The 18,620-nt window shown below is 49.2% G+C and overlaps 1 protein-coding gene across 2 annotated transcripts in view; it reads left to right on the forward strand.

Annotated features, from left to right (window-relative positions):
- The window catches only part of ST8SIA2 (ST8 alpha-N-acetyl-neuraminide alpha-2,8-sialyltransferase 2), a 67,341-nt gene that overhangs the window by 43,536 nt on the left and 5,185 nt on the right, over positions 1-18,620 (forward strand). For both annotated transcript variants that reach the window (XM_011282740.4, XM_045058855.1), the window contains exon 5: positions 3,308-3,601. In XM_011282740.4, coding sequence (XP_011281042.1) covers positions 3,308-3,601 — 294 coding nt within the window. The remainder of the gene's footprint in view (positions 1-3,307; positions 3,602-18,620) is intronic.

Consider the following 18,620-nt stretch of genomic DNA (forward strand, 5'->3'; position numbering starts at 1 on the left):
TCTGTGTCATTTGGGCCCCTCTTCTGCATGGGAGACAAGACCTTGCCCCCTCTCTCAGAAAACTCAACACTGAACCATGGGAAGACACCCCCATGCAAAATGCAATGAGGTTGCAAAATACGCAGCCTCCTGGGGGACCTGAGGGCAGGCTTCTGGAAGAAGGTGGCTGAGTTTAGCACATGAAAATGGTGAGCATGAGGACGTAGTGTGAGGAAAGCCATGGAAGCAAGAAGCTAGACTCATGGATCATGGAAGCTGGTGCCTGAGTGAGCCTACGTTGTCTCGGGTGTGGCTGGGAAATGGGGCCAGACAGGAGGGCTGGTCCCCACAGAGTCCCCGCGAGCCTGCAATGGCAGGTTGAAGAGACTACCTAACTCAGGGTCATATATGTACAGAGTATATTCCCAGATGTTTAGGGATCAAAACTTCACTGTTTGCTCACATTCACATGTGTGCGCATGGACACACACACACACACACACACACACACACACACACACTTTCAATAGGGAGAGTCTTATGAACAAATGCCCTTTCACAGATAAATCCCCATCATTATCATCATGCTCATTAGTTACTTAGCATACACCAGGTGCAAATCTATGCACTTCATGTTTATTAACTTATTTTATTCTTGCAACAACCCTGTCAGGAATGTTCTATCTTGCGCTGGCTTTTGCAGGGAGGAAATTGAGACTGAGAGAACCAGAGGTCCATGGCACACTCGGGCCAGGCTCAGGTTGTGGGCCTCACCCTGTGCCTGTGGACATGCCTGTTTCTGGAATGGATGGACTCTTGTCCAGCCCACCCACAGCCCACCCAGAATTTGCTTTGGGAGGCTGGGCCTGCTGTGGGATAAGATAGAGCTGAGCAGACTTACTCTAATGTCTCCATCATCCTCACTCAAGAAATGGCCCTGAGACATGGTCATGGGAAAATCCTGGCCTTTGCAGCCTTCCCCTCCCTGGAATACCTTCCATTAGCCGGGTCCCATGTTGAATGAGGTTGGGAGCCTGCCCCGGGGAGGTTGAAGCCCCAGGGGTCCCCAGAGTCTATCGCACCTTACTTGGACGATATCCCGAGTGACCAGTATTGTAGCTGGGTAAGGACTTCCGTGGTTCCTCTCCCCTAACCACCCCAGAAGCCTCCTGGGGTCAGGCTCCACATCAGTTCCTCCTTTGCCTCTCCCACAGCCCTCACTGGCCCACGATAGACTCAGTACACCTGAACTGCACTGAGGACCCTGCTCTCAGGACCTGGTGGTTGGCCTGGAAGAGGCCCCAGGCCTTCAGGAAGCCCTTAGAAGCCTGGTTCAGCTGGGCTATAGGACAATAGGGGTAACTGTCTAACTGGTGGACATGATGAGATGCTCTGTTCCTCTAAGGTCTGCAGCAGGGGCCCCTGAAGGTGTCTCAAGTCAGTTCTGCCCCCTTGCAATGTGTAACCACAGTCAGCGATAGCAAGGCCAGGGTGGGAATGGGGAGAGCGGGCATTTTAGGGGGTCTAGTCTGAGCAGCAAACAGGCTTTTGAGCCCGACACACCGGAGGCTGAATCCTGGAGATTCCCTTACTAGCTCTGGGACTCTGGCACATTCTGGGCCTTGTAAAGTGAGGGTGATTAATACTGAGCCAGAATAAGATGAGCAGACCTGTGTTAAAGGACTAGGGGCTGGCAAACACCTGGAGCCCCAGGATGTTAGTTTTCTTTCTGATGATCCTACTTTTTCTCCCCAATCGTTGAAGGAAGAAAGTCCTGGCTTGAAAGGAGGGTAAGTGGTGTCTCTCTGGATCTCATCATTTGGCAATGACCTGTGACCCTGGTCTTCATGTCTCCAGCCTCTGTTCTATAAATACTTACTCTAATTTCTCAGACTTAACTCCACTGGTCAAAGGGCTCCTCCACCAACAAATCTTCCAGGCAGACAGCAGCAAGGCCTCCCCAGCAGTGCCCTTGGCCACCCTAGTCTGATCAGCTTGCATCACAGGCAAGAAGGCCCAGTGTGCACATGCAAGCTGGACCTGTGAAGGTGGGAGAGTTCCCCACAAAGCAGGCCTCTGGTGAGATATCAGAGGCCACCCAACCAGAGTCCCAGGCTTGTTCAGCAAGAGATTGCAATGGCCTTTTAGTTTGTCCTCCTAGATACAATTCCATCCACTCTAAATACCTGTACAACTTCATCTTATTGTTGTCTAGCTATTGCCTAAAATGCAAATCGGTTACTCTCCTGCTCGGGAATCTTCAGTGACTCCCTACTGCCCTTGGAGCCAAATCCCTGACATATAGGCCCTGCTGACCTCTCTAGATTCATCTCTTCCACACAATATGCCCCAGAAGGCAAATCGCTTGCCTTCCCCTTAATATCCACACTGCTCCACACCTCTATGCCCTTACATACATTTCTTGTGCCTACAATGCCAGAGCCTGATGTTTCCCAAACTGCCTGGTTATAAGAATTACCTGAAGAGCTTGTAAAAATAAGTATCAATTCCTAGGCTCACCTGCTGAACCTGGATGCCCAGGTGAGAGACACAGTGAATCTGTATTTTTAACTACTGCCTGAAGTGATTCCTCTGCTCGGGAAAGCTGGAAAAACACTCTTCTAACTGCCTCATCCACAAATGGACTAATGCTCACCCATCCTTCTAGATTTCTCTCAGTGGTCACCACCTCTGGGAACACGACCAAACATTCCTCCTTCCCATACTAATATGGGAATATTAATAGGCCAATAGTTTGCATTTACTGAGATCTTGGTGTGGTCCAACAGGGTCCTAAGTACTCGATATGCAATGACTCCTTTAATCCCTGGAATGGGGTGCTGTTGCAATCTCTATCATAGCTAAAGAAACCGTTGGGCATATTCCTTAGCTGTAGGGAAAGCTCTTAGGAAGCACAGAGAGGTTGAGCAGGTTGCCCAGAATCACACAGGTAAGAAGTAGGAGTGTGCCTTCAGAGCCCTCACTGTTACCTAACGTGGCCAGGTCACACCTGCAACAGCATGGTCATCTTGTGAGCTGAGGGTGGCTTACTTGCCTCCTTCCTCTGCTACATCCTCAACTCCAGAAGGCAGGCACTGTACAGCCCCAGGGACCAGCAAAGTTGTATGTGTGTGGTAAGAGCCTAGCAAATACGTGTGGCAGGGAAGAAGGAGCACGGGTGACAGGAGGGGCGGGTGGGTGCTGGAAGATGCCCTGGGTCTTTGGGGATGAGGAAGAGGTGAGGGGAGGCAAAGGTTGGACAAAATGAAATACAAGCAACAGCGTCTCATCTTGCCCCAAAGGACCATGATGCTTTTCTCCCTGACAGGTGCAACCTGGCCCCCGTGCAGGAATATGCCCGGGATGTGGGGCTCAAGACAGACCTGGTGACCATGAACCCCTCCGTCATCCAACGGGCCTTTGAGGACTTGGTCAACGCCACTTGGCGGGAGAAGTTGCTGCAGCGACTGCACAGTCTCAATGGCAGCATCCTGTGGATTCCCGCCTTCATGGCCAGGGGCGGCAAGGAGCGCGTTGAGTGGGTCAACGAGCTCATCCTGAAGCACCGCGTCAACGTGCGAACTGCATACCCCTCTCTGCGCCTGCTGCACGCCGTCCGCGGGTGAGCGGCCTCTCCCTGGGGGTGGGGGCCGTCACCGAGTATGACAGGTGCTTGGTGGGCAATACTCCTTTCCCAGATGCATTTCCATTCCAGCTTACCCCCCTCAAGGAATATGCCCAACTGGTTGTATGACCTCAGCACGTCCCCGGCCTTTCTGAGCCTTCCCACCTGGAGGAAGGAGGGGCGCTGGCAGGTGGGTTCCATCTGGCATGCCAGTTTTGACCAATCGGTAGTGCCGGCCTGGAGAGCTGTGTTGGGAACGGTCCTCCCCTTGCTGCTGCGCGAGTGACAAACCATGAAGGGCAAGGATGGAAGGAGGAACATGTGTTGGAAGCTCTTGCAATAGTTTGGGTTGGAGCTGACTGTGGCTTTGACTGGGACAGTGGTGGTAGATAGGCAACAGTTGGCTCAGATTTGCTGAATACTTTGGAGGAGAGGCAGCAGGATTTTCTGGTGGGTTCTGCTTAAGGACTTCCAGGGTGTGAGAAAGAGAAACATCCAGGATGGCAGTTAGGATTAGAGCTTGAGCAGGTGGATGGACAGTGGCACCATTTTCTGTGAGTGGAGAGCTGGGGAGAACCCCATGCATGCCTGGGGGTATTGAGGAAGAAGGATTTGGGGCATATTAAGCTTGAGATGCCTGTTACAAACATGCCCCTGCACACTCCTGACCTTGCAGCTTGGGTCAGGCCCTACAACCAGATGCCCATCCAGTCACATGGCGGGAGTTCACTGTCCTGCTCTGGGCATAAGTGAGCCCCTTGTACAGACCCCCTGTGAAACTGAAATGCTCTTTACTGGGGCCTGAGCATAACTCAGTGTGACCCTGGGAAACTCTGTAGCCAATCAAAGGACTCTTGCTGTCCTCACCAAGGTGACCCCTGAGGCACCCAAGCCTGTGACCAGCTCTGGTCTCTTTAGGGTGGGTGTCAACACAGAAACCCATTGCCCCCCAAAAAGGCCTAAAGAGACACTCAGTAACAGGCAGCTATGCTCGTGGCTGATGGAGCAGAGTGACTCCTGATGGACACAGGGCTCACTGGGGCCACATCCCTTATCCTGGAGCTTCACCTGTCAGGCCTTCCTTCAGCATCCACTTCACCCCTGTCACAGCGTGGGTCTTGCCCCCAGAAACCCCCATCTCTTGGATTTAGGTTCCAGGCCTTAAATGTTGCCTCTTCCTGGAAGGAAGAAATTCTTTGCATGGTTTGGAGGTCAGACGGGATAAGAAAAGAAGAAGGACTGCCCCTTGGTAAAGAGAAACAGTCCCTTAGACAGGGAAAGGGCCACTACCTGGAAGAGACGTACACAGCCGGAGCTATTTCCAGCTATAATTGACTCACTTTCATCTGTCAAAATAGCATTAAGCACCAGTAATAGGCCCTTTAAACAAACAGGCTGTTAATCCTGGGATGGCAACATTTTCTCTTGCAGCAACTCCCGGGAGGAAATCCTGCAGGAGAGAGAACAGGGCAGCCTTCTGCTTTTAGCAAGAAAAAGAGGTGGGGGGGGCGGGGGGCGGAGAGGGCTTCAGGGGCCTTGGAAAGGATTTCTGCCAATGAGCCTCTCCCTCTGTGGGGTCTGGGGTCCAGGAGGGCGTTACAGGAAAGGTGGGCAGCATCTGTAGTGAGAGGGAGGGCTTGCCTTGGACTTGGTGGGAATTTACCTGGGGTTTGCTTCAAGAGGAGGAGTGGGCTGGTGGGGGCGGGGGGCACATGGAAAAAAGCCATAGGAGAAAAGACCAAGGGATCACAGAAAAGATGGCTGAGGAGGAACCTGGCCCAGAGGCAGACCCGTCTAGCATGAAAATTGTGGGCTTTGGAGTTAGGGAGCCCTGGCTTCAAATCCCGGCTCCGCTACTCATGCGGTTGAAGAGGCCCATTGTCTGCCTGAGCCCTGTTTTTTCTGTCCCTTCGCTGGGGAACACTTCCTACATCTGAGTGTGTGTCCTGTGCTGACGAAGGAGACACACAGTCAGTCAACCATAGCTCCTGCCACCACGCCAGCTGCCACCAACCACCCACCAAGGGATTAGACTTGACCTATAGACTTAAGAGGTAGAAGTTAGGGGGCGCCTGGGTGGCTCAGTCGGTTAAGCATTCAACTTTGGCTCAGGTCATGATCTCACAGTTCCTGAGTTTGAGCCCTGCATCGGGCTCTGTGATGTCAGTGCAGAGCCGCTTCAGATCCTCTGTCCCCCTCTGTCTCTGCCCCTCCCTGCTCATTCTCTCTCTCTCTCTCTCTCTCAAATAAGCAAATTTAAAAAAAAAAAAAAAAAAGACCATATTTAAAAGGAAGAAGTAGAAGTAGGACCAGAAGGTGAAACCACAGGAAGGAGCCATATTAGGCTCAATTTTGATAAAGGATCCTGTAGTACAATGATGGGTGAAGTCAGAGTCACCTGTCGGGAGTTCTTCACCTCAAAGTTCCAGTATAAACTAGTTCACAGGATAATCTTGTTCCTTATTTAAAAATCTATAATTAAATTCTGTTTATGAGGTGGGAGGGGATAAACGTTTTCATTGTGATAAAATATATACAACATAATATTTACTACTTTAACCAGTTTTAACTGGGCAGCTCAGTAGCATTAAGTATATGGACACTGTTGGGAAACAGATCTCCAGAAGTTTTTCATCTTGCAAATCTGAAACTCTGTACCTATGAAACAACAAGTCCCCTTTTCTCCAATCCCTCCAGCCCCTGGTACCACTTTCTACTTCACTTGCCATGAATTTGGCTACTTTATATACTTCCTACAAGTAGATTCGCGCACAGCAGTTGCCTTGCTGTGACGGACTCATTTTCACTTAACATAATGTCCTCAAGGTTCATCCATACTGTAGCATATGTCAGAATGTGCTTCCTTTTGAAGACTGAGTAATATTCTGTTTGTCCATTCACCCATCAAAGGACATTCAATTTTCTTTCACCTCTTGACAATTGTGAGTAGTGCTATTATGAACATACGTGTGCTCTCTCTTCAAGACCCTGCTTTCTTTTTTTTTTTAATGTTTGTTTTGTTTATTCTTGAAAGAGAGAGAGAGAGAGAGCAGGGGAGGGGCAGAGAGTGAGGGAGGCAGAGAATCTGAAGCAGGCTCTATGCTGTCAGCACACAACCCAGCTCAGAGCTTGATCCCACAAACTGGGAGATTGTGACCTGAGCCAAAGTCAGTTGCTGAACCAACTGAGCCACTCAGGCACCCCAAGACCCTGCTTTTGATTCTTTCGGCTACATACCCAAGTAGAATTGCTGGATCGTATGGTAGTTCTGTTTTTAATTTTTTAAAGAACCTCCACACTGTTCTCCATAGTAGCTGCACCATTTTACAATCCACCAGCAGTGTCCAAGGGTCTCGGTTTCTCCACATTTTCACTGACATTTGTCATTGAATTTTCCCACATCCCTGATAACACTTGTTATGTTTGTTTGTTTTTTTATATAGTAGCCCATGTTAGCCGCTTTTAAGTGTACAATTATAAGAAAGTGGCTATTAGAGGAAAACGTAGGGGAAAATCCTTATGACCTTAGGTTAAGCCACGGCTTCTTAAGAATGACACCAAAAACACAGGCAACAAAAGAAAAAACAGATAAAAGGGACTTCATCAAAATTAAAACTTCTTCTGCACCAAAAAGCCAATATATTAAAAGAGTGAAAAAAAATCCACCCACAGAATGGGAGAAAATATTTGGGAGAAAATCACATAAATGGGAAAATAAATGGGAGAAAATCACATATCTGATAAGGGATTAGTATCCGGAGTACACATGGAACTCCTACAATCCAGCAACATAAATAAATCAAACAGCCCAATTTAAAAATGATTTGGATAGACATTTCTACAGAGCAGATGTCCAGATGGCCAAAAAGCACATGAAAAGATGCTCAACATCACGAGTCATTGGGAAAACACGAAACCACAGTGAGGTACCACTCTACACCCACTAGGATGATGGCTATCAAAAAAGTGGGAAATAGCAAGTGTCAATGAGGATGTGAAGAAATCGGAATCCTTGTGCCCTGCTGGTGGGAATGTCAAGTGGGAATGAACTTTGAGTCATCCTAGCGTCTTCGTTCTTCAAATGAGGAAGTCAATGCCTAGATGGGTTGGGTGATTTGTGGGAGACCACCCAGCCAGTGAGAGGCACAGCCAGGCACTCAAGCACATCACCCCACTCTAGCCATTGCATGAGATGCAGCAAATTTACATCCAGCCCGGTCTGGATTGAGGGCCCAGTGAGCTCAGTGGGCCGGGCACTGCCGCACTGGGGAAGCGGTGTTAGGAAACCACAGTGGGCAGCAGCATATATGAGCACAGTGCACAGGGCAGTTCTGAGTATAGGGCAGCTTTCCCACCAGGCACAATGCACCAAAAGGTGAGAATACCTCAGGGTCCCACCAAACACCTGCTGGCACCTGAGGCTTGACACAGTCTTGTGGAACCCTCTGTTGAGGCTCTCAGTGTCGTTTGCCCCTTGACCTCACCTTGGTCTTTGCCCTCCCTCATTCATTTGGCTGTTGGGTGGCTTGCAATGCCCGGATATGTCCACATGCAAGTCACTGTGCTCCCAGGGCTGGTTTAGTGTCCGCAGTCCATCCACTCATGGGGAAAAAATTGTGGGATGCTCTAGTAACCGCCAATAGGCTTATTGTGAGGACCACATGAAATCATGTATATAAATCACTTCTAGAGCCAATGCTGCTTGTGTTAAGTCCATCCGGCACTAACACCTGGCACATGGTAGAGCCATGTCAAGAGACCAAATGACCATGGTTTCAGTTTCCCTGGTTCAACAATCTCCTAGTACACATTTGTGATTATTAACCTACTTCTGGTCACTAATTGTTTCAGGTGTAAGTGCCTTGAGGCCAGGGTGATGCCACTTCCTGCTGCACAGTGCTGATACTCAGAGAGCATCTGGCGACTGGTCAACAGGTTCCCAGTGACCTCAGATTTAAGAAGGACATGTAGGAAAAGAGACAAGGGCCACAAGTAACCATCCCTAACACTTCTGTGCCAGATACCGTGCTAAGCATTGTGTCACGTGATGAGAGAGCTACTACAAATATCCCATTTTAAAGACAAGAAAATTGAGCCTCGGGTGGTAAGCAACTTGTATAAGGTCCCATGGCTGGCAAGAGACAGATTCAGGACTCCTCCCTTGCTCCGGATCACCACCACCCCCCCCGCCCGCCCCCGATCCATTTGCCCCATTACAATAACCAGGGAATAATGACAGAGGCCCTAGAAGAATGATGTCAGGAAGGCCAAAGCCTGAGTTTGAGCTTAAGAAAATAATAAGAACAACAGAAAGGGCATCTTATGTTTCAAGTAAGGAAAACCAAAAAGATAAGGGCAGGTGGTGCAGAGGCTACAAAAGACAGAGGGAAACTGGACTCTTGATTTCTCTTCTACATCTGTCTTCTCAGCAAAGGAGAGCTGTGGATAGTGTAACAAAGCCTTTGGTATCATTACTTACAATGCCACCCAAATGCTTGAAACCAGTGGTTCTCAACATGGTCCCCAGACCAGCAATATCAGCATCACCTGGGTACCTGTTAGAAATGCAAATTCTCGGGCCCAACCGGGCTTACTGAATCAGAAACTGTAGGACTGGGGCCAAGAAATCTGCATTTTAACAAACCCAGTAGGTGATTCCGATGCATGGCGTAAGTTTGAGAACCTCTACTCTCAACAAAACCGAGACCAATTAACATCCCGGGAGAAATCGTACACTAAGACCACTGAGAAGCTGGCTGTGATCTTCTCCAAATCATACAAAAATTGGAAAAGGACAGTCTGGAACAGCCCATCCTTGCCCCAATTTTCTAAACACGGGTGAAATATGGACTCCACTGGGCTTGTTGTCAACCCTAAGCCAGAATTTTAAAAAGGTCAGCAGTGCAATCAATGGCTCATGAACACCTGAAGAAGTAAACACCGAGAGCAGTTGTGCTCACTGGACAACGCCAGGGCACACTGTCCCGGTCTGCTTTTCCAAGGAGGATGGCAGACAGGTAGAGCCAGCATCAATACGTTGACAAAGTATTTCTTGAGCAGCATGGAGAAAGAACTGCGATCTGATGGATGGTTCAGGGAGTAAAAGGGAGCAAATGTTAACTCTCTTCTCAGAGAAGCCTTGTAAGATAGACGCTATTTTCATCCCCATTTTCCTCACAAGGAAACAGGCTCAGAAATGCTAAGTGGATCGCCCCAGGTCACTCAGATGAAGAGCGGCAGGACTAGAACCCATGTGTATAGGCTTCAGTTGTCTCTACTCTTCCACTGCCATCCCTCCTCTCACGTCCTTGACAGATAGGCTGACCACTGTCTGTTGACCACTGACACCCAAAAGACACTAATTAATTAAAGGCTGATTTCATGGGGATCTCTAAGAACATTCCACCAGCCTCCCATCCTGCCAACTATCCCCATTTTTACCAATGGCTTAGAGGAAGGCATCAGTTGTCTCCTTAGCCAATGCACAGAAGACGTGACTTTTGGGACATTCCTAATATTTGGGGCTCAGAGTTGAATCCACACTTCTTTTGATGGGCTGAAACAATTAGTCAGTCTAAGAGGGAGGAATTTAATATGGATAAATGCGAGATTCTGTACTCAAGTTCTAAACAACCGTATAGTCTAAAATCTTAGATCTTATACAAAATGTATAACATTTCGAGAGTCTGGGAGTCATCAATGACCTTGGTCAAATCCCACTTGAACATGTTTTAGGTCCCAGGCCCAGGCATGAGAAGGACCACAGTGGCAGAGAAGTTCGAAAGTTGAAAGCTTTAGACAGAGAAGTCTCCAAAGAGCATGAGAACAATCTTTCTCCGATTAACAAGTATTTATAGGCTCCCAGAAGGCTCCAGGCCTGTCCTGGGGGAACACAAAAGTCAATGAAGCAAGGATTTTGCCCTTGAGGGGCTCAAGGATTTGGCCTGTGAGGCTCCAGGTGGAGAACTAGGGTTGAGAAGGGATACACAGGGAGTCAGGTTTCATCTGGACACTGGGAAGAACATTCCAACAAATAAAGGTCATCTGAAATGAGCTTGGTTGCCTCTTGTTCAGGCAGCAGTGAATGCCTCTTGCTGGGCCATGACTTGGGAAACCTGCATCAGGCAGAGTTAGTGTATTAGTTTGTGAGGACTGCTATCACAAAGGACCACAGGCCGCGTGACCTAAATTGACAACAGGAAATTATTGTCTCACAGATATGGAAACTGGAAGTCCTTCCAAGAGCTCTGGGGGAAGAATCTGTCCCAGGCCTCTCTCTCGTGGAGGACCAGCTCCATCGTTCTCCCTGTGTGCCTGTGTATCTCCAAATCCCCCCTGCGTATTATGACATCCATTGCATTGGAATAAGGGCCACCCTAATTACCTCATTTTAACTTCATTACCTCTGTAAAGACCCTTATCTCCAGATGACGTCACATTCTGAGGTTGACTTCCACAGACGAATTTTGAGGGAACATATTTCAGCCCACAACAGTTGGGCTAGATGGTCACCTTTTCCACTCAGAGTCTTTGATTCACTGCACCTGTGCCAGGAGAGTCTCTAACCACTGGCTACTCTGCAGATGCTTGCCCATCCGAGGTAGTCCTTGGGCAGGGGCTTTGCAGGGAGGGGGCAGCCTGGTGCTAAGAAAGCCTGCCCTTGACTCTTCATGCTGGCCCTGCCCCTGACTGAACAGCTCTTCCAGAGGGCTTCTGGCTCTGCCACACTGCAGGGTGGCACAGTGCCCCGGCTGGCTGCTGACAAGGGAGATGAGCAACCCAGCGGAAGGACACCCAGGCAGCTGAACGTGGCTGCAGGATGGGGAACACTCTGGTCCGCAGCTGGTAGTGAATGGCTCAGATTCAATGACAACAATTCGGAAGGCTGTGACCCACTGAGAGGGTGGCCCTCGGGCAGGAAAGCAGCCTGCTGCCTGGCCCGTTTAGCTGCCCAACCGTGGGCCTGGTGCAGAGAAAGCCTGTGAATTGATGCTTAATTGGGCACCAAAAGTGCTGAACGTAGGCCGTAGGATGGCAGTGATCCAGCGGGCATCCCAGCCAGGGCTGGAGCAGATCTTCGGAGCGGGCACTGCTGCCTGGCAGCCTGGAGAAGCCTGAGGTTGGATGGGTGAGAGAGCAAGCCTGGTGCAGAGAATAAGAGGCAAGACCAGCGCAGTTGGGAGGTGGCCCCTCCCACAGATGCCCGTCTCAGTCCCAAGAACGTGTCCCTAGGGCCAGTCCAGGAGCCGGGTTCCAGTCTCCTCCAGGGACGTGGAGTGTATATTCCATGACGGCGTTACATGGAGGAAAGGAGAGAGGTCTGCGGTATTAAGTCATTTTTCATAGACTGTCTCTCTATTTTTTAAATAGCAAATGCACATAGTAAAAAGAAAAATCCAAACAGTCTAAAAGGATTTAAAGTGAAAAGCAAGCAAGCCTTCCTCCACAGAGGCAGCCTGTTAAACTGGTTTTCTGTGTATACTCCTCCAGAAATAGCCACTTTTAAACATAAGGGAGCGTTTTTTAAGCACCATACCTTGATATATTCTGGAAATCATTCCACATCAGTACACAGCACCTAGCTCTCCTTTACAGTGTCTGGGCAATAATTTCTGTGAGCAGAAGCCACTGGTGGTCATCGTGGGTTTTTCCAATCTTGTCCTAGTATAACCACTGCTACAGTGATCATCTTATACTGACACCTGCACACATACATGCATGTATAGGCTTGCTCGTTAGATGTGCCATCGCTAAAAAGAGATGAATGTGGGTATTGTTAGTTTGTATAGAGGTTACCAAATTGCCCTCACTAGAGGTAGGTACCAATTTACACTCCCACCTACGATTATTGAAAATTCCTGTTTTTCCATAACCTTGCCAACGTGGTATATTATCAACATTTGTTATGTTTCCAATCCAGTGGAAAATGGCATCTGACTGTTGTGTGAAATTGGATTCCTTTAGTTATGAATGAGGTTAATTATTTTTTTTTTTTTTCCTGTCTGGAGTGGTGTCAGTTTAACCTCCAGGATCTAGCCACAAGTTTTCAGCCCCCAAGAGGCGGTCTCTCTGTCCCTGCTGGGCCAAAGGGTGATCCCTGTGCATGAGTGACAGTCTCTTGACTCCCCAAGGGGCCCTCCCTGTAGCAGGAGGAAGCCCTGAAGGGATCAGCATCGTGATTTTTCCTCATGTTTTTTGGCACCATACCGTTAGCGTGCCTCTCTCATGTGCAGACCTGGTGGCTGCCTAGAAGGGTCTATGGTAAGGCCAGCCTCCTTCACTTCTCTGACCAGTGCCCCCACAGGGAATCACTGGCCTCTGCTTGCTCGTTTCCACTCATTGCTTCATTGAATAAAGATTTGTGATTCACCCACTTTGTGCATGAGCTATGCTAGGATCTGGGGTCATAAAGAAGCAGGAAGTCAGTCCACTTGCTCACAGAATTTTTAATTGTAGGGGAGGAGAAAGACAAGTAAATGAATAATTATAGCATAGGGTGATAAGTGCTCTGCTAGGGAAAGAACAGCACACAGGCACAGACCCATCTGGGGAGGTCCGGGAAGTGACATCGAAGCTGAGACCATACGAAGGAATTGCCAGCCAGGAGAACTGGGAGGTGGTGATGTCCTGCTAGAAACCAAGAAGTACCTTGTAGCCATGTGGCTGTGTATGCCAGGTGGTAGGAGGGATTTCAGGCCCAGCTCACGAGGGCTTCACAAGCCTGGCTGAGACCACTGGACATTCTCCCGGGGACTCCAAGAGTCACTGGGGAGTTTTTGGTGGCATGGTCAAACTTGAGGTTAACCTTGCTGACTCGACTGAAGAGCATTGGCTTGGGTAAGCACGGAGGCCTGAGGACCAGGAATGGGCCTCAACCATCCACGGGACTTAGCTCTGCACTGCCTCCCTTCCAGATTTTGAGACAAAATCCCCAGCTCTCCATCGTCACAAAGCTGGGCAGCCTCATCCTGAGATGTTCCCCAGGATACCAGAGCCCTACGCAGAGGGCTGTGGTCAGAAAAGACAGCTGTGGGCCCTCAGATCAGGGCCCAGGCTGTTGATGTGCATAATGGGAGACCAGGAGTCTGAGGGTCTTGTCCCCTATTTTGCTGCTGACCTTGCACAAAGTGACACCAAGTGTCCCATGGTAACTACCTGTAAGGCATTCCTGCTCCTTAAGGACAACATGAGCTATGTCCCACAAAGTGCTTTTAGTGTCTTAGAGAAAGCCCTTTTGGCGTCTTTTTCCAACAGTGGCAACCATTGCGTTTGCCACATCCCGAGCCCAGGGAGCCAGGAAGAAGGACAAATGTGCTTTGGAGGATTTTGGCAATCCTCATCTATTGCTGTCCATGCTCATAAAATACGGCGCTTAATCGTCTTGGCAATTGGGGTAACCAATTTGAAAAATAATTACTGCCTTCTTTGAGATTACTTTGCCTTCTAATTAAAATCTCAAGACTGGGATATTAAAGGTGCATTGTCAATACAACATCCCGGATGCACCCAGCTAACCTCATTTGGGAAGGCAAAATTAATTAGTTTGTGTTTTAACACCCAGCTGTTATCCTAAGGAAGGAAATAGTGTACAAGTCGGCCACACACACAGTCTCTAAATTGGCCAGAGCGGCTGAGGAGATAGAAAGGAAATCAAGGGTGATTTGTTCCCACATGACTCAGCCAGCTCCTATTACAAGCTGCTCATTAAACGGCACCCCCGTGTCCCTGTCAGACATCGCTCAGGAGTGTTCTTGTTTACCCATGGCTGCAGGATGGGAATTAAGTGGGTCCCTCCGTGCCCCTGAGCTCTCGATTCAATCTGGAGCCTCCTGTGCTGTTAACACCTTCCCCAGTGATTGACTCTCGGTGGAAAGGCTGGCAGCAGATCCGAGAGGGCAGGCATCTCCGGCCCCGGCCCCGCCAGCCACAGGTACAAGGCCGTGTGCGCTGCTGGGCTTCCCCCTTTCTGCTTTTTGACTTCTTTGTATTTTCCAGTTCCATTTGAGTCAAACGTTTGCTGAGCACAATGGAAGCCAGGATAATAGTGGTTCTAGGCTGTGCTACAGTAACAACCCCCAGACCCTTCATGGTTTAGCACAACTGAAGCTCATTGCTCATTCGTGCAAGGTGTGGTGCAGGTCGGCTCCCAGCCTCTTCCAGCCAGTGATTCAGGGATCTAGGATTCTTCCTTCTTAGGCTGACACCGTCTTTATGAGAGGCTTTGAGGTTCTCCAAGGCAGAAGAGAAGAAGGGAGCCCAGCTCTTAAGAAACATTGGCCCTGGGGCGCCTGGGTGGCTTAGTCGGTTGAGTGTCTGACATCAGCTCAGGTCATGATCTCGCAGTTTGTGAGTTCGAGCCCCGCGTCAGGCTCTGTGCTGACAGCTCAGAGCCTGGAGCCTGCTTCAGATTCTGTGTCTCCCTCTCTGTCTGTCCCTCCACTGCTCGCACTCTGTTTCTCTCTCTCAAAAGTAAATAAATATTTTTTAAAAATTTAAAAAAAAAGAAACATTGGCCCCCAAGGGACACATTTCTTGTCACAGCCTATTGGCAAAAGCTGGTCACATGACTCCTGTCCAATTGCAAGGGATACTGGGAGATGTAGGAGGGCACATGGAGTGTTTGTTGAGTGCTGCTGTCCTCACCACAGTGCCCTGGCTGCCCCGTGCAATGAGCCAGGTGCTTCTAAAGCTCCTACCAGGAGTATAAGGCACGGCCCCTGCTCTCGAGGAAATTCCAGCACTGTTTAGGGGGGGAGACCAACCCATACACTAGCGAATTATCAGGCCAGATTGATAAGCACCACAGGAGAAGCAGGAGCAATGTTCATAATAGGTGGAAGCGATTACCTCAGTAGGAACTGGGAAGGAATGGAACAAAAAGAACATTTCCAGGAAGATGTGATTCATGTGGTTAGTTTGGGGGAGGGGGGCGGCGAGGGGAGGGGAAAGACAGTGTTCACCAAGGAGACGTGGGGATGAAAGTCACATCTGCAAGGGAGGGCAGAGCATGTGTCTGGGTAACCTCAGACCTCCTCCTGATCAAACTCTTCCCTCCCCGTCTCTGAGCACAGCACTGATGTCCTGAAAAGAAATTCATATCCAAAAGTCTTCTCAGGCGAAAGGTCTCACAATCAGAAAATAAACAAACCACAAATCCCTTAATCTGGCATGTGGCCGGTGTTAGGGCTTCAATTGGCTCAGGGAGCAAATGGAGCTATGCTCTCGTGCAGGGACACTGCGGTGGCTCACACGCCCCTGGGTAGGGTCAACAGCCTCTGTGGCCAGCTCAGTCCTGGCCTTGACCCTCTCAGAATCACCCTAGGGCGGAAGAGGCCCAAAAACCAGGAGTGGGGAGGCAGTGTTTTATCTAAGCTCTATCTAACCTTTTCTCAGGCACATCTAGGACTGAAAGAAGAGGTTAAGTTCAATCTAGGAGACCCATCGATTACCCACAGATACAGTCTGTTGACTCACCCAATAGGGCCTCACATGACGTTTTTAATTTCTTTTATTTTTTTGAGAGAGAGAGAAAGAGTGGATGTGAGCAGGGGAGGGGCAGAGAGAGGAGACACAGAACCTGAACCAGGTTCCAGGCTCTGAGCAATCAGTGCTTAGACAGACACGAGGCTCGAACCCATGGACTGTGAGATCATGACCTGCACCGAAGTTGAATGCTTAACTGAACCACCCAGGAGCCCCTGTTTGTTTGGTTTTTTTAATTAGTTGCCAACATTTAAAAGCTTCGAGAAATTGCATAAAAATCCAGATCTCTGATACTCTTGGGAAAAAAAAATCAGAAAATTCAGCACCACCATACTGGACAATAGTAAAACTGAGTGCCCTATTAGATGCCACAGTCCCATCACTGGCAAGCCTGAGGGTGGGGACTGGTTTTCTCTACACACATCCCAGCTCCCAGCTCACTCTGTCACATCCCCTGCCAGGCTGCCGGGCTAGATGAGTTCTCTGGGCTCAATCGTCTTTAAAACTCTACGACTATTCCTTTCAGACTCACTCGTTGCCCATCTTTTCTCTAAATATACCTTCCTCTTAGCAGAACCACCTACCAGTGAGAGCAGGGCTTTGTAGCCTTGGCTGCACATTTGAACTACTGGAGAAGGTTTTAAAACTCCCAGTGTCCAGTCTGCACCTAGAGGTTGCATTCAGGTTCAGTGCTCTTAAAGCTCCAAGCCATTCAGTGGACAGCCGAGGTCGAAACCATCGAGTTAGAACCGAAAATGCAACAGGCTAGCACAGGAGTGGGAGAGCTCCCTGTTATCAGAGGTAGTTAAGCCAAAGTGAATGAGCGCTTTGTTAAAGATGTGTGGGGCGATCCAAACATCAGCTGCTACTCTGCTGGGATTCTCCTCCTCCTTGTACTCTCCCTGCTTTTGCCCCCGCTCCCCCGGGGCCCTTCCAAGCTCAGCTCAGCCCTGTGGAACATACAAGGAAGGACACCTTCTCTGGTGAGCCTCGACCTCAGCACCAAGCGCCCGCCCTGAGCCGGCTCCATGACCTCCACGTATCAGCTGGGAGTAAGCTTCTCAGCCGTGCAGGGAAGAAATGATGAAGGTCGGCGCGATGTCCACACAGGTTTTCCCCCTATTTTTTCCCAGTTGTGTTTGTGGTTAGTGGAGCCATTTTCTTGCTCTCTGCCTGTGTCCCCTTCTTCTGATTCTGGGTTGAAAAATTCAGCCACAGGGAAGTTGCTTGGCCCAGACAGGATGAAACAAGAGACCCAAGCACAGTGGGCTTCAAGTGACAGGCTCATGAGATAAGAGCAGTTGCCTGTACCCGCCTCCCCCCGGAGCACACGGTGCTCCAGAGAATCATGTTTGCTCTGATTCTGGCCACCTGGGACCACAGCCTCCACCAGCAAACTCTAAGGGGAGATTCAAATCACCCACCCTGACAGGATGGACCAAGGGAGGTGGGGGGTGTCCTGGAAATAGGTTTCATTATAGCAAATATTCCTGATATACTGAAATTATATGGGTTATTAGGAATCTGTAAGCTTGTCTGAGCCAACGGCTAATACCTCCTCCCCCCCACAAAAAAAAAAGGATTTTAAGGTTAACTTTCTGGAATGTCTTGGGGTTTCCCTTTGGGGGCTGCAGAAAGAACCACTTGCAAAAGACAGGGCATACCTGAGCTTCAAGAAAATCTTCCCCCTGTTCACCCAGCTTTTAGCTAAAAGCCACTGTGACTAATGAAGCAGTTTCAACTTCCAGCAACATGTAAATGTCCTGCCTGGCATACTTTTACTTCTGGTGTGAATTCAGTTGGTGTGTGTGACTATACAGTCACACGTATCACTGTGCTCAGGTGTCATCAAGAGCCGCACTGTGGCTGGGGAGTGCATGTGTCTCACAATGGCAGGTGGAGCTCATGGGGTGTGAGGTCAGAAAAATACAGTCAGCGTCTGGCGTGGACACATGGTCGTGCGGAGTCGGTGATAAGGAATTCTGTCTTTCCACCAAAGCATATGTACTGCATGTAAAGGGATTCAGCCTAGGGTAAAGAGAAACTTTTACAAGAAAGAGAGAGGTTATACCACACACCCCAGTGAGTTTGAAAACCAAGCAGAAGAACCACAGTGGAGGGGCGCCTGGGTGGCTCAGTCGGTTAAGTGTCTGACTTCAGCTCAGATCATGATCTCAGGTCTGTGAGTTTGAGCCCTGCATCGGGCTCTGTGCTGACAGCTCAGGGCCTGGAGCCTGCTTCGGTTTCTGTGTGTCTCTCTCTGCTCCTCCCCTGCTCATACTCTGTCTCTCTCTCAAAAATAAGATTAAAAAAAATTTTTAATTGTCCCCTTCCTAGAACCCTTTTGTACTATTGGTGGGAATGCAAACTGGTGCAGCCACTCTGGAAAACAGTGTGGAGGTTCCTCAAAAAATTAAAAATAAAACTGTCCTATTACCCAGCAATTGCACTACTAGGAATTTATCCAAAGGATACAAAAATGCTGATTCTAAGGGGCACATGCACCCCAATGTTTGTAGCAGTGTTTTCAACA

Source organism: Felis catus, chromosome B3 (genome assembly GCF_018350175.1).
Source record: "Felis catus isolate Fca126 chromosome B3, F.catus_Fca126_mat1.0, whole genome shotgun sequence".
Taxonomy (NCBI): Eukaryota; Metazoa; Chordata; class Mammalia; order Carnivora; family Felidae; genus Felis; species Felis catus.